This window comes from Sinohyriopsis cumingii, chromosome 1, assembly GCF_028554795.1.
Source record: "Sinohyriopsis cumingii isolate HCF-2022 chromosome 1, ASM2855479v2, whole genome shotgun sequence".
Taxonomy (NCBI): Eukaryota; Metazoa; Mollusca; class Bivalvia; order Unionida; family Unionidae; genus Sinohyriopsis; species Sinohyriopsis cumingii.
Window position 1 is genome coordinate 55,485,045 of NC_142961.1, and position 15,338 is coordinate 55,500,382.

A 15,338-nucleotide genomic window follows, 5' to 3' on the forward strand; every position below is an offset into this window, starting at 1 on the left:
ATCCATTCAGGACGAGTAGTCAACAATAGATTTTTCATTATAACCACTGTGGTGGCCATATTTAGAGTTCATATATGCAGCATTTTCATTCAGGGCAAACTACACATCATAGGTAGCCTTTTGGTGAAAACCATTTGTCAATATGATCATCCATTCATGTACAAAGATTTTCAAGATCGCGGCTTTGTCCTGAAGTCAGACTGGTACCATTTTTATCTCAGATCATTTACATGTCACAGTCTTTTTGTGAAAATACAAAGGTGATATGACCACATGTCAAACAGTAGTGATAAAAAATTTTTCAAGATCATCTAGATGTCATACAAAGTCTTTTAGTGACAACACACTGCTGATCTGATTATTAGTAAAAGATGTTGTTGTTGTTGTTGTTGTGGGGTTTAACGCCATTTTTCAGCACGATAGGCTATACATGGCGGCCAGTATTAATGGTGGAGGAAGAACCCAGAAAACCATGGAAAGAACCACCGACCCATGAGAAGCTACTGGCAGGCTTTCTCACATGCCCACATTGGCTGAATCTTAGACTCGAACCGCCGCAGACAGAGGTGAGATGGCAGTGATCCGTAACGAAGAGCGCTTTAGACCACTCGGCCACTCGGGGCCCCTAGTAAAAGATGAGTAGTGATAACAAGATAAGACATTAGATTGGTATTATTTTCATTTTGGACCACTCACATGCCATAAAATGTCCTGTAGTGAAAACGCCATGTCAATATAACAATCTGTTCAGGAGAACATCATTAAAAATATTTTCAATATGGTCATATTGGATGTTCAAAGTACACCATTTTAATTTATGATAGATGGATGAATGGATGGAGGGATAGAGGGAGGGATGGATAGATGGATGGATGGAGGGAGGGACAAACAACATATGCATATGTTCTACTGGCCACAAACCAGTACAGCTAAAAACAAATGAGAAGTTGAGTCTACCCCCACCCACCTCCGCACATGTCATGACAAAAATGACAATTAAACATTTCCTCAAGACATTATTTTAACCAACAATTATCCTTTCCTAGATTTAGTGAGGAGAAATAATAAATTCTTTTGTCTACACCATCTCAAGAGAGAACTCTAAAATTCTTTCAATGCAAATGAATGAATCCTAGTGGTGTAATATTTACTTTTACAATCTAATTTCATGGATGTATAAATCAAATGCCCTAACTGCTCACAATACTCACAGCTGCTTCAAATGCTCTCTTGAGACAATGCTCACAGCTGCTTCAAATGCTCTCTTCAAACAATACTCACAGCTGCTTCAAATGCTATCTTCAGACAGTACTCACAGCTGCTTCAAATGCTCTCTTCAGACAATACTCACAGCTGCTTCAAATGCTCTCTTCAGACAATACTCACAGCTGCTTCAAATGCTCTCTTCAGACTGGCCAGCTCATACAGCACACAACCCAGGGCCCAGATATCACTCTTCTGGTTGTATCTGAGTACAAGTCAAGGTCACAATGGTGGACACATTTCTTTATATACATATACGTTATATGAATTCAATATGAAAAAGATGATCTGCAGTGGACACTTAATGACTTCAGGGATGGTCCTGGGTTTTAAAAAGTTGTCGCCAAAAATCTTGCCAACCTCAATATTTTGTCGCCAATTTTCCAAAAAATGTCACCATAACAAGTAGTGAATATTTTTCCAAGTCTATTAATGAAATAGGCAATGAAAATTGAAAAACATGGGATAGTTATTATTTTATTGACAACAAGCAATACAGCCATAATATTACAAAATAAATCGTTACATTATTATTTTTGCACTACTTCCATGGTCTTTGCATCCCGCATCACCTTTAGTGCATACGTATGACTACTGTCACCTGAAATAAATGCATTATCAAATGTAAAATATCTACTTTCCTGAATCTATAGTTTCTCTCTTTTTTTAAATAGAAACATCAGGTATTAACTCATTCAGCCCCAATCCCACCTGCAGGCGTGATGAGGCTGTACCCTACTTCCAAGCTCTGCAGCATCAAGGTCATTTAAGATACACCAAAGTGGGTGGCATTACAAAAAAGCAGACAGATATAGCTCTACAACGATACCAAATAATCTGGATTTTCTAGTTGCACTACAAAATACAGAGGGAAAAACCTCACTTTTTGAACCCGTTTTTTTCCACCCAAAATTTGCTCGTGGTCAGAATCCGATTTTGTGTCAGGATTTTGATCTTTTGGCCTCAGATCTAAGGCAGACCTGTCTGAACTGCATGCAGACAGATGAACCTTTGCAAAAACTTGGATAAGTTGGCATTTGGAATAAAGAGTGGTCTCCATGCAAAAATGATGGGTCCATTAGGCAAAAAAAAAAAAAGAACTTCAACTGTTACCCTTCTGCTCATGCGCAAGCAAAATAACTAATGGAAAAGGATGTTTCTAATACAACTAGACATTAGGTTAATGGAAAATCTGCTGAAAGTTGATGTATTAGGATGTATTCAGAAACAGCCCCCAAAATGTCTTTCCTACACGCATTTCAGCCAGAACAACAAACACCTCCAGGGCCGAATGAGTTAGGCAAATCTATAGTACATATATTATTTTCCAAATGAAAGTTTTCTAAGAAACTTTAGTTAATGACATTTTAATACTAAAACCCTATGATTGTACTTTGCAATGTAAGATAAGTAACATATTTTCTAATTTCATGCTGTTTGTTTTTATAATCATATCATTATGTTTTTATCTTATAGGTGTTGTCTAATGCTGTAAAGCACTTAGAGCTTCTAAAGGTTAGGCGCTATACAAAGTCCTCATTATTATTATCATTATATAATGCGACCATCGATTTCATGCATTCAGGAATTAAATGCCCCACCCCCTTTTGTGGCTAGCTTCACAAAGTACATCTCCGTCAACTGGGAGTTCGGAAATTTATTTTTGCCGCGGTTTAAATGCTTTTCTTGTAGTGAATTGCAATCCCAAGAATGATCACCGAATGCTGTAGATTTTTCTCTCGACAAAGCAAACTAGGATTGCCATTCCCACCAATGAAACTTACATGAGTCAACACCTGGCATTAATGTACTGTAAATATAAACATTAATTACCATCAATAAAAAAAAAGAATGAACAAAGAAACATATCACAGAGCATATGTGCCCCCCCACCCAATAATTCGGAATAAATATATTATTTAGTAAGCACTGTTATATGCATATACAAGTTAACAATAAGGAAATAAGGTGGGATATAAAATGGGGGAAATAGTTATCACATGTATGGTAGCTTGAGACCACATTTGAACTGTTAACATAAATTCACACCCATTTTAGGCATTGTTAGTTATAACCAGAAAAGGGAATTGTTTATTTGTCAATCAATTACTAGTGCTTTCACTCACTGTAGAACAGGCAGTTTCTTTGAAGGATGTTGAAGAGGCTTGAATCAGACCTTTTGCTATTGTGCAGTTTGGGCACAGCTTACCAGAATATGAAATGGGGGCAAGTTGGGGGGAGGATAACACACTCCACAGGGAGAAACAGTTTGTCTTTTGAGAATTTCACTTGTATTGGACAGGAAAAATCCATGAATATTTAGTGAAAATGATGCTTAAATATGCATCAAATAACTTCTCCATGGTAGGTCCCAATCTGCATGTTTTCGGATTCAATCTCCCAACCTGTGTTTTGAAAAGATATATTTTTGCATGAAAATCTAGAATAACTGATCGGTATTAACTAAATTTTAGTCAACGACTATTTGAATTCTTTGGAAACCTTTCTGTACACTTGAAACTTCAACACAGAAGGGACATTTTATGTTGGAATGTATTCAGATTTCTTGGAATTATTGGAATTGAAAGGACTGTTAGGAAATAAGGAATTCATTCACCATGCTGTAAGTTAATTTAATTCTTTTACTCCTCTATTTTTAGAAATTATTTTCAATTATGCAAAACTTGTTTGTTTTGCTATTTCTTGTTGCGTAGTTTAAGTCCCTGGATTCGTAACATGGGATTGATGGCAAAAGTAGAAGTATGCAAAATTACCATATCTTATTTACCCCACCTGAATTCCTGTTTGGTGGCACACTTCTTCTTCAAGATATCACAACCAGTTGTAAATGAATTGATGACTTGTGCCTTGATACATATATAACAGAACATCTGCTTTAATTCTGTATTATATCTCAGTTTTCAGTTGTTGAGAAATTTTTGGAAACTTTTGACCCGTTTATCATGATGTGGTGTACTTGAAGCATTACTACCATCACTACAGATAGATGATGTCGGACTGTCAAGTATAACATCTTTTTCAGTGATTGTGTTGTCTGATGAATTTGCACTAAATCCAAATGCTCTTAATTTTGTTAACTTACTCTGAGGAGGAGACGATGAACACGCAGTCTAACTTATGTTTACCCATGATCAAGTTGCACTGCTGACAGTATATAATTCTGATTGAGATTTTTTTCCATTTGCTTTGTATTTATACAAAGCAGTCAGAATTTCAAAGATGATCAGTTTTCTCTTAAGTTTCAGCAAAACTATTTTATTGGCACATCTAATAAAACAACAGAAGGATTAGCTGTCATTCAATTAATTGCAGCTGTTTCTGTTCACGTCTTCAGAGGTTGGTTGATTGTAGGTATAGTCTGGTAGCATGACTAAGTGTATCACAGCACACAGTACTCAGGCCAGATGTCAACATAAGCGAATTATGATGTAACAATGCACTGTAAATATGAGTTTGTCAATATGAACAAAGGGTTTGTTTAAGTTACAGATAGATTTCAGTGCATTGTGTGTTCAAGTTCGTGGCTTCCTTTCATGGCCCCTTTGAATATCTCCACTCCAAATCTATGATTGTATGTACAAATTATACAACCAAAAAGATTGTTGCAAAAAAATCAGCAGATGGCATATTTTGTAGCCAATAAGGAAACAAATCGCAATTTGTGACATTGGCGAAGCCCAGGATGATCCCTGGAATTACATCTGGAGAAATAACTTTCTGTGAATCTGAAGTGAAATCTGTCCTAATGGTCACCATTATATAATAGTCACCTAGTCTCAACATCTGAAGTCAAATCTGCCCTAATGGTCACCGTTTTATAATAATCACCTAGTCTCAACATCTGAAGTCAAATCTGCCCTAATGGTCACCATTATATAATAGTCACCTAGTCTCAACATCTAAAGTCAAGTCTGCCCTAATGGTCACCGTTATATAATAGTCACCTAGTCTCAACATCTGAAGTCAAATCTGCCCTAATGGTCACCGTTTTATAATAGTCACCTAGTCTCAACAGCCATTCCAATTCTCAGACATATCCCCAAAATTTCCAGTACAGAAGTGATGAATTAAAGGGGTCACCTGCTTTCCATGGTCAATAGCCAGACGTTTCATAACAATGTTTTTATTTTTACTGCTTAAGCTCAAGCATATCAACAATGCAGATGAAGTCTGTGCATTCCCAAGAATTATTTAGGTAAAGTCATGCAAGTGAATTTATGTATAAACATGTTGTCTTATTTTGCTTATGGCCACCATACTCAAGTCAACCTGTCAATAAACATGCCCTATCTTGCTTATAGTCACTATACTCAAGTCAATGAATCAATAAACAAGTCATATCTTGATTAAAGACACAGACTCAAGTCAGTCATCCATTAAACATGTCTTATCTTGCTTATAGCCACAATACTCAAGTCAATCTGTCAATAAACATGTCCTTTTCTACATATAATCACCATACTCGAATCAATCAGTCAAAGAACATGTCTTATCTTGCTTATAGTTGCCATAATCAAGTCAGTTCATCCATATAACTTTAAATTGGCAAAGCTCTCCATTATTGTTTTAAGAATTTGAGCAAAGTCACAATAATTCTGAGAAATTCATTAGTGGGGTAAATACTCATAGTAAACCTACATTTTTATATACCTCTTCCTATGGGGGCAGGGGGAGGGATGTAATGGTGATCATAATAAATTTAATCATCAGAAAAAAATTAATATTGAACATATTTTTCTCCCAATTTTGCTTTAGTTAATTAAATCTGACCTGGTCTGAAAAAAATGAGTCTACACACCAGATATTCACACATGCTTGATATGAAAATGTTAATCATTTGGTTATTCTTTATAATCCAAAAATATATGCAGACAACACTACAGTCACCATTTTAAATAAGATATTCTTCAGGTACAAAATTTCCAATAACTGCTATGCCAAAGTCTGCAAGAACACAAAAAATATGAAAACTCCTGCACATTTGATAGTACATACATAATGGGAACAGTTCCAACTTTAAAGGTGTCACAAATCTGTGAACAAAAAAGCCTGACAATCATTGGGATCACACTTTCTGGATCAGGTGTGTTACTCCTAATAAAGCTGACTCCAGCTGCAATACACATGCAGCTACATCCTTACTGTATAAATGAACAAAACATAAATTACATGAAAAATGGAGGGAAAGCTTGAAGAAATCAATGAATGAAATCCTTTTCCACAAAAAAAAAAGATAAATGATAAATCTGAATAAGAAATTATGCCAACTGCCTGAATAATAATAACAATAATGACAATAACAACAATTATGTTATTATTTCCATGGCATATATTGACACCAGTCTGGGTGACTGATGTGTGTTTGTGTGTGTGTGTGCACACAAGTGTAACAATATGAAACAACCCTTTAAACAGGAAGGCAGTGATACAAGTTCAAACCAATAATTTACATTCCATGCCTTCATTTCACTGTGGTGTTTTTAACAACAGAAAGTTTTCAGAAGGCTTAGAACATTCAAGATCATCTATAGTCTCACATGTCAAAAGCAGCCACAAAAAGGAAAAAGCCAAAATGGCTTTTGTATACAGGTGACCTGTCTGCAGGGTCAAGTTTCAAATTTGGTTTCTGAACAAATACCATGCACCAAAATCCAATTATCATCATATGCACCATCAGTATTATTATTATCATTATTATCATTATTATTATTATTATTACAAAATTTAATTTAGTGCACAAATCAACAAAATCATAAAATGAGGTATATGGTGTTCTTTCCCAAAGTCATGTCCTACACAAGACCACTGTATCCTGCATACTTTTAACCCATCCTATAAATTAAATCATCACTGTCTCTTAAAAAGATCACTAATCTTAATTTGATTTATGTACCAAGATAAAACACTAATTTCACAACTAACTGATATTTTATGTATGACTGTGAAACACAAAACTGACTCTTAATTCAACAAACTTGTATAATTAGTTTTAGAAATAGTTGTTCACACTTTAAATAATATCTGGATTAACCAGTTTTCAAGATCAAAAAACAGTTGACTATTTAGAGAGGTCCATAACATAGAACCAAAACATCATCTGCCTTTACAAACAAGTTTTGTAAAAGTACAAATTGTTATGCCAGGGTCATAGCACAAGCTCTCACGTACTTCATACTGGCGAGTTGAAAAAATCCAGAAAGCAAGAGCTAACTAAAGTATGTCCACTTCTAATAATTCCCCTCTGGAGAGGCAACCCTAAGATTAGAAGCCAACTCATTCTGTACCAGAGTAACATACATTACAAATGTTGTCCCCATTGTAATAAACCATCCCTCTTAAAAGGCATGTGTCTTTTAATTGCAAATGACATGGCTATCTTAAGAGAGACAAAACTGATCTAGTGACCACATGTACATAACAACCACCTGTCCAGTGGCCACTAATTGTTAGTCTCCTTGAAACTTCTAATGTAGTAGGCCTGCATATAATGATAATTTGCTCAAAGCTACCAGTAATAATTTATTTTCAATGACAGTCCCTTGGATCCTCATTTACTGTAAGTTATGACTGATTATGTATGAACATATGAGGGGTGTATGTCTACATTATCTTTTATCCCCTGCACTTTAAAAAAAACATAACAGCAGCTGGTTAATTGATGTAAATAACTGCACCTTATTACAGGTATCTTCCTAGCAAGATATTTAGATCTATCTAAATATATATTTTTTTCTTTTCTTTTAAATCACCTTGCATGTATCTTACCTGTGTATAAAGACCACCTGTCTACAGAGAAAACATTTGTGTAGTTCCAATGACTGGTCAGTACACATGGGTCAAAGTCAAAATCTCAGTTTTAGGACACATTTGAAATGTGACATTTTCATACATGACCACTGTCATTGTTAAGTTACTTTATCTTTGTGAGTTTGTGTATGAATTTTAGGATACGGTTTTCCTTCACATAGTTCTGGAGAAATGTAACAGGGTGTACCAACCACCTGAAATGAAAATTAATCTGTAATTTAAAAAAGTCTCTCAAGAAGCTTAATGCCCCACTAGTATGAATTAAAAATATTGTTTCTTGCCTTTTGTATCTTTATGTATCATTCTGTGGTTGCAGTGCTGAACTATACTGGTCTTCTGATATCTTGACGTATCATTCTGTGGTTACAGTACTGAACTATACTGGTCTTCTGATATCTTGACGTATCATTCTGTAGTTGCAGTACTGAACTATACTGGTCTTCTGATATCTTGATGTATCATTCTGTGGTTGCAGTACTGAACTATACTGGTCTTCTGATATCTTGACGTATCATTCTGTGGTTACAGTACTGAACTATACTGGTCTTCTGATATCTTGATGTATCATTCTGTGGTTACAGTACTGAACTATACTGGTCTTCTGATATCTTGACATATCATTCTGTGGTTACAGTACTGAACTATACTGGTCTTCTGATATCTTAACGTATCATTCTGTGGTTACAGCACTGAACTATACTGGTCTTCTGATATCTTGTTATATCCATTGTCTTTACAAAGACATGAACAATGTTTCAGTACTGATTATGGCTGGCTAAATAAAACCAAAATTAATATCAATTATCAATTTTTTTATATTGGTAAATTATGCTTAATTGTTTTTGTTTGGAAGCAGACAAGAAGAAAAAAAAAGACTCAAATGATAGTGAAAGGCATTGAATGGGTGTACCACATTATCCAAGACTGCAAAAAACAATCATTGTACATGATACCACATCATCCAAGTGTGCAATACACAATCACTGTACATGATACCACATTATCCAAGACTGCAAAAAACAATCATTGTACATGATACCACATCATCCAAGACTGCAATACACAATCATTGTACATAATACCACATCATCCAAGACTCCAACACAATCAGTGTACATGATACCACATCATCCAAGACTGCAACACAATCATTATACATGATACCACACTATCCAAGGCTGCAATACACAACCACTGTACATGATATATCATCCAAGTCTGCAATACACAAGCAGTGTACATGATACCACATCATCCAAGTCTGCAATACACAATCATTCTACATGTCACTCCATCATCCAAGACTGCCAATACACAATCCTTTTACATGACTCCACAATTTCCAAGACTGCTAATACAAAATCCTTTCATGTGACTCCACCATATCCAAGACTGCAAATACACAATCCTTTTACATGACTCCACCATATCCAAGACTGCCAATACACAATCCTTTTACATGACTCCACCATATCCAAGACTGCAAATACACAATCCTTCTACATGACTCCTCAATATCCAAGACTGCAATACATTATCCTTCTACATGACTCCACAATATCCAAGACTGCAAATACACAATCCTTTTACATGACTCCACCATATCCAAGACTGCCAATACACAATCCTTTCATGTGACTCCACCATATCCAAGACTGCAAATACACAATCCTTCTACATGACTCCTCAATATCCAAGACTGCAATACATTATCCTTCTACATGACTCCACAATATCCAAGACTGCAAATACACAATCCTTTTACATGACTCCACCATATCCAAGACTGCCAATACACAATCCTTTCATGTGACTCCACCATATCCAAGACTGCAAATACACAATCCTTTTACATGATTCCTCAATATCCAAGACTGCAATACATTATCCTTCTACATGACTCCACCATATCCAAGACTGCCAATACACAATCCTTTTACATGACTCCACCATATCCAAGACTGCAAATACACAATCCGTTTACATGACTCCACAATATCCAAGACTGCAAATACACAATCCTTTTACATGATCCACAATATCCAAGACTGCAAATACACAATCCTTTTACATGATCCACAATATCCAAGACTGCAAATACACAATCCTTTTATGGGACTCTACAATATCCAAGACTACAAATACACAATCCTTCTACATGACTCCACAATATCCAAGACTGCAATACACAATCTTTCTAAATGCACAAATAAAGCTTCGCTTCAAATAGTCATAATATTTGTCCAGGAAAAGTCTAATGACGATCATTTCAGAATAGAAAATTATCACCTGCTCTGACGGGTCAAAAGGAAACAGATCTTGGTTAATTTTGTCACATCAAGCTCCTTTAGCTGAGACTAAGCAAACTGAAGTCTGAATTCAATGTAAAAGAGTAATTTTCATCATCATAATTATGTATCTGAAAGTGATAATCACTTTAGACAATTATATCAATCAAAAACCAATCATCTGATTCATCATACCAGCACAAGGACCTATGAAATCTTGCTTTTTTGTATTCTTGCAACCAAAGTTATACAAAGTTTTTTTTCTATATAAATAAATGTGATTATTCTTCCTCATTGACTAGAAAAGAAAAAAACTGAAATCATTACTAAAGTTGACAAAATTCTTATTTCACTTCTGAGAACGCTCAAAATTTTAAAAAAGTTGAGATACCACACTTACTGATGTGAAACAGGAATGTGAGCATTGAAACAAGAGGCCCAAGTGCTAACCCCATGGGTATAAGTGTAATTATTGCTATTATAAGTTGCAAAAAAAGGATAAATTGGGCATAGTGTAATCTATTTATTACATGCCAGAATTACAGCACATATGAAAAAGTTACCTTTAGTTTGGCTACTAACCTGGTTCTGCAGCTTGTCAAAATTATCGTCACAAAGGGCAAAATCCATATGGATTAGAAACAGAATAAAAATACAAAATATACTGAAAAATTATTTATATTCAACACTTACTTGATCAAAGCTATATGTGTAACTTGTGCTGAATGATCACGAACTAGAATTTTGTAATGAGCATGACTATGTGCTCAGAAAGAGCACTGTATTACATTACTCTCATATTCTTCTTATAGAGTTTGTAAAGTGGTAGTAATTTGTCCCTTTTCTGATCTGACATGTTTTGAAGTTTGAAAAGAACCATCTGCTCTAACATTTTCCATCATATACAATCCACAACTCACACCGTAAAGCGTTTAACTAAACAGCTGGTGCTTTTTTCTTTAAATGTAAAGACTGGTCTGCTGACCAACAAGCTTATCAACATAATGAATCTATGAGACAAAGTTCATATTTGAAGAGGGCCATCTGTTTATTTGGAAATGGGTCATGTACAGTTGCTATAAATAACAAATAAGTACTCTTATGCTACTCTTATTCAGCAGTCATCTTTTAAAGACTATTCTCAAACTTATATGAGTGAAATTAAAGAGATTTTCTTAAAAATGTCAAAAACAACTTCATACTTCTTTATTTTTATTTTTCAATGTACCAAAAAAGCATAATCCATATATAGGCAAGAGTAGGACATAATTTGATGAAAAAGAGTGTAAAGTTTACTCCAGAAGCATAATGATTGGCATGTATGAAGTGTGCCTAATATCAATCTCACTGGTAGCTGACATGTCAGCTTGTCAATGCAAATTCACACATAAACTGAAACAAGTTTTCCATGGGTTTCTTTGTTCTTAGGAATTAAATCTGGAAGTATTCAGAAAGAAAGCCTGTTGGGTTCAAAATAGATGTTTTAACCATAATTCTCTGCAAATAAATTTACAAACTGGGATAAGGTGTTTACAAGGAATATGTTCTTATTAAATAAAAATCTCTTCTTGCTCATAATTATATGTCAATAAATTCCTTATACTTACATACATTTACTGGTTTGCATAAGAGATACAAAACAATAGTTTAATTTTGCTAAACCCATTTTTGTTTTGCCTATAGTCTACAGTGTATTTGTAGTAAATTCGCACACTGTTTTTTTCCTTTAGAGTAAAAACCCCTTCATCCATAAGATGTAATAATTTATTGATATTTTGCAAACTGGTCTTATAATTATATCAAATTATTATAATAATTTATTGGTATTTTGCACACTGGTCTTTTAATATAATTATATTAAATTATGATAATACTTTATGGTATTTTGTAACCTGGTCTTATAGTTATATCAAATTATTATAATAATTTAAATGTACTACTGATATAAACTGGAAAAAAACTACCTCAGAGCTTCTGCCTAGTGCTTTTTTAAATATTTAATAATCCATTTAATTCACTCCAGCAAAATTCATTTCCAGTTTTAACATCTGCTAAAACTGGTGTATTTGGACTGTTTCATTTCTCAAGCACAAAGAAGCACCCATTTCAATCAGATGTCTGCATCAGACAGCATGTTGTTTCCTCAACACCACATAAAAAAACATTTCAGTCATAGTACATCTTGATCATACAAGCTTACATACCAGGTCTAATTGAAATTTAACCAGAAATTAAGCATTTTGAGGGTTCACAAACAAATGTTGAAAGACAGATTTATGGCAGACATTAAGCACTAGATAATGGAAATAGAGCCATACCATGTCTTGGTCAGGTGAGCTAAAAATCAGATTCTGAACATAAAAAATAATACAAATTTTAATCCAGTGATTTATTGTAAGGTGCAAATATTACAAATTTGTTACTGAAAGTGCTCCCTTGTCTATTTTTTCACTATGTATCACACTACCATCCATTGAGAATAGGGGAGACAGAGTAGCTCAGAAGGTGCAGCATTGGCTGCCTCAGTGTGCCCTTGGGAAAGCAGTAAGCTTTCTTATTATGAAAGTAAAGGTCTACTCTTTAATTAAACAAGTCAGATTACTTTCTGATGATAAATATTTGACCCATGAAATTATTAGATTCAGCTTTTATTTTTCAAAACAACTTTCCTTACAGTGTATGCTTTACTCTTGCTGCTTAGAACTTTGGAAATTCCAAAGTCTCCAATTTTGACCACTTCTCTCTTCTTATCCAGTAGAATATTTTGGGTCTTCAGGTCTCGATGAAGAATCTGTTTGGAGTGAACATGCTGAAGAGACAGGAGCATCTGGGCAAAAAATCTCAAGATTTCCTGAAAATGTGAAAAATAAAGTTATTAAATATTTGCTGTTATGAATGTTGCAGCACAAAAATAGCAACTCTTGCATGTGACATGTCCATGCAAAATCATATCTTACCAGTTTCCATAATGACCCAAAACTGTATGCATCTGTCAGAGGTTCTTTTACTATCTGCGTAACCATTTCATGAATAATCCACACCAAGTAATATTTTCATCACTAACTGAACTCATGAAGGATCTACAATACTACACATGATGAGAGGACTTGTTTAATATGACGAGTAGGCTTCTGTTAAGTATAATGAATAGGCATCTGTTATGATGAGTGGGCTTCTGTTAAGTATAAGTGGGCTTCTGTTAAGAATGATGAGTGGGCTTCTGTTAAGAATGATGAGTGGGCTTCTAATATGCTGAGAAGGCTTCTGTTAAATATAACGAAGGCTTCTGTTAAGTATGAGTGGGCTTCTATTAAGTACAATGAACAGACTTCTGTTAAGAATGAGAGGGCTTCTGTTAAGTGTGAGTGGGCTTCTGTTCGCTAATTTTTCATCCAATGAACAGACAGACTGCGTAAAGTGTTCTGTACTTTATATTGACAAGAAATCATTATGCTTCTTAACCCAAGTGCAAGCCATCCAAAAAGTGTAGTAATTGCAGATGATGGACAAATCAAGTTGTTGTACAGAAACGAAATCGTAACTGACATATACATGTACTGCTGGCCAATATCATAATATTTTCTGCATTATGGTGGGCATATAAAAATGGCCTGGTTTGGTATATTATGGCATTATGGTGGGCATATAAAAATGGCCTGGTTTGGTATATTATGGCATTATGGTGGGCATATAAAAATGGCCTGGTTTGGTATATTATGGCATTATGGTGGGCATATAAAAATGGCCTGGTTTGGTATATTATGGCACAGAAAGTATAGTATATTGAAGTTCCTTGCAAAAGGCCATACAGTGATAGCCAACCCTGGCTAATTTGATGGTAGGATTCAAACTCACAACCTTTCAGTCATGAATCAGGAATGATAATCACTGGAGCTACAGCACCTCCATATATAAATGCTATTTAATGGTAGACAACAGTTATGTGAGATGAAAATAAAACAAAATAAAAAATTGTAATCAACAGATTTCAACGGTTTTTTGACTATCCGAATCTCAATATTTCTGACAAGAAACAGTCTGAGCTCAATACTGACAAATTTGCATCAATATGTGTTTCTATTGTTTAAAAATACCTCTTCTTCCAGTAATCTGTTGTTTCTTTGATGGAGATAGTCCAAAAGAGTACCCCCTGAAATGTACAGAAGAATCAAATTTCATTTAATGCATACAAAATGACATAACTAACTGATGATATGCAGTAAAACTTGCACTAAAAGACACTTAATTCTGACAGACAAATTGTCATTAACATATTTTCACAAAACCATTGTTAGCATTATTTAATATTAACTCAGTTTTTTGTAGCAAACTATTTGTTTCTTTCTTATTCGTGTCATTTTCTATCTATTTTCCTGTAACAATTATAAGCAATAGCTGCATACAAAGGAAACGTAACTATAAACTACTGCCTGGTATGGTGACTGGCATCTAGAACTGTAGTCAAATGAATGAACCTGATCACAAGCAGTCCCATGAAACCAATGTTCTTACCGACAGACAACAGTTATTATTTTTTTCTGTGAGCCTTAGCTAATTCAGACAATAAAATGTTCATTTTATGACTGAGAAGGTATCAGACAAAACTATTTGTTCATTGCTTTTGTAAACAACAAGGAGTTCTATTATACATGTACTTGGCATACAACACTCAGGGGACAAATTCCTTAAACCAACTAGCATACACAAATAAAAGTTATTTTTGGGAGAGTGAGTGTGTATGTGTGTGATTTGGATTTTTATTGTAGCTTTAACAATTTTTCAGTCATATCGCTACCATGTCTGCAGTGTGGCAGTTTAAAGTGATGTCTAGCACTGGGGCATCATGCCACACACATGTAGCATGATGTCCCACCCAGTCACATTATCCTGACACCAGGTCAACTAGTCTTAACACTAATCTCTTAATACTGACAGCCTGGAGAGGCAGCTGTTAGTATC

At 34.7% G+C, this 15,338-nt stretch overlaps 1 protein-coding gene across 1 annotated transcript in view; it reads right to left on the reverse strand.

Moving 5' to 3' along the window:
* Window positions 1-15,338, reverse strand: part of LOC149806898 (serine/threonine-protein kinase Nek8-like) — a 60,664-nt gene that overhangs the window by 37,479 nt on the left and 7,847 nt on the right. Inside the window, exons 3-6 of the mRNA XM_089959277.1 lie at window positions 14,474-14,529; window positions 13,054-13,230; window positions 8,236-8,285; window positions 1,387-1,468 (exon numbers count right to left, since the gene is read on the reverse strand). Coding sequence (XP_089815403.1) covers window positions 1,387-1,468; window positions 8,236-8,285; window positions 13,054-13,230; window positions 14,474-14,529 — 365 coding nt within the window. The remainder of the gene's footprint in view (window positions 1-1,386; window positions 1,469-8,235; window positions 8,286-13,053; window positions 13,231-14,473; window positions 14,530-15,338) is intronic.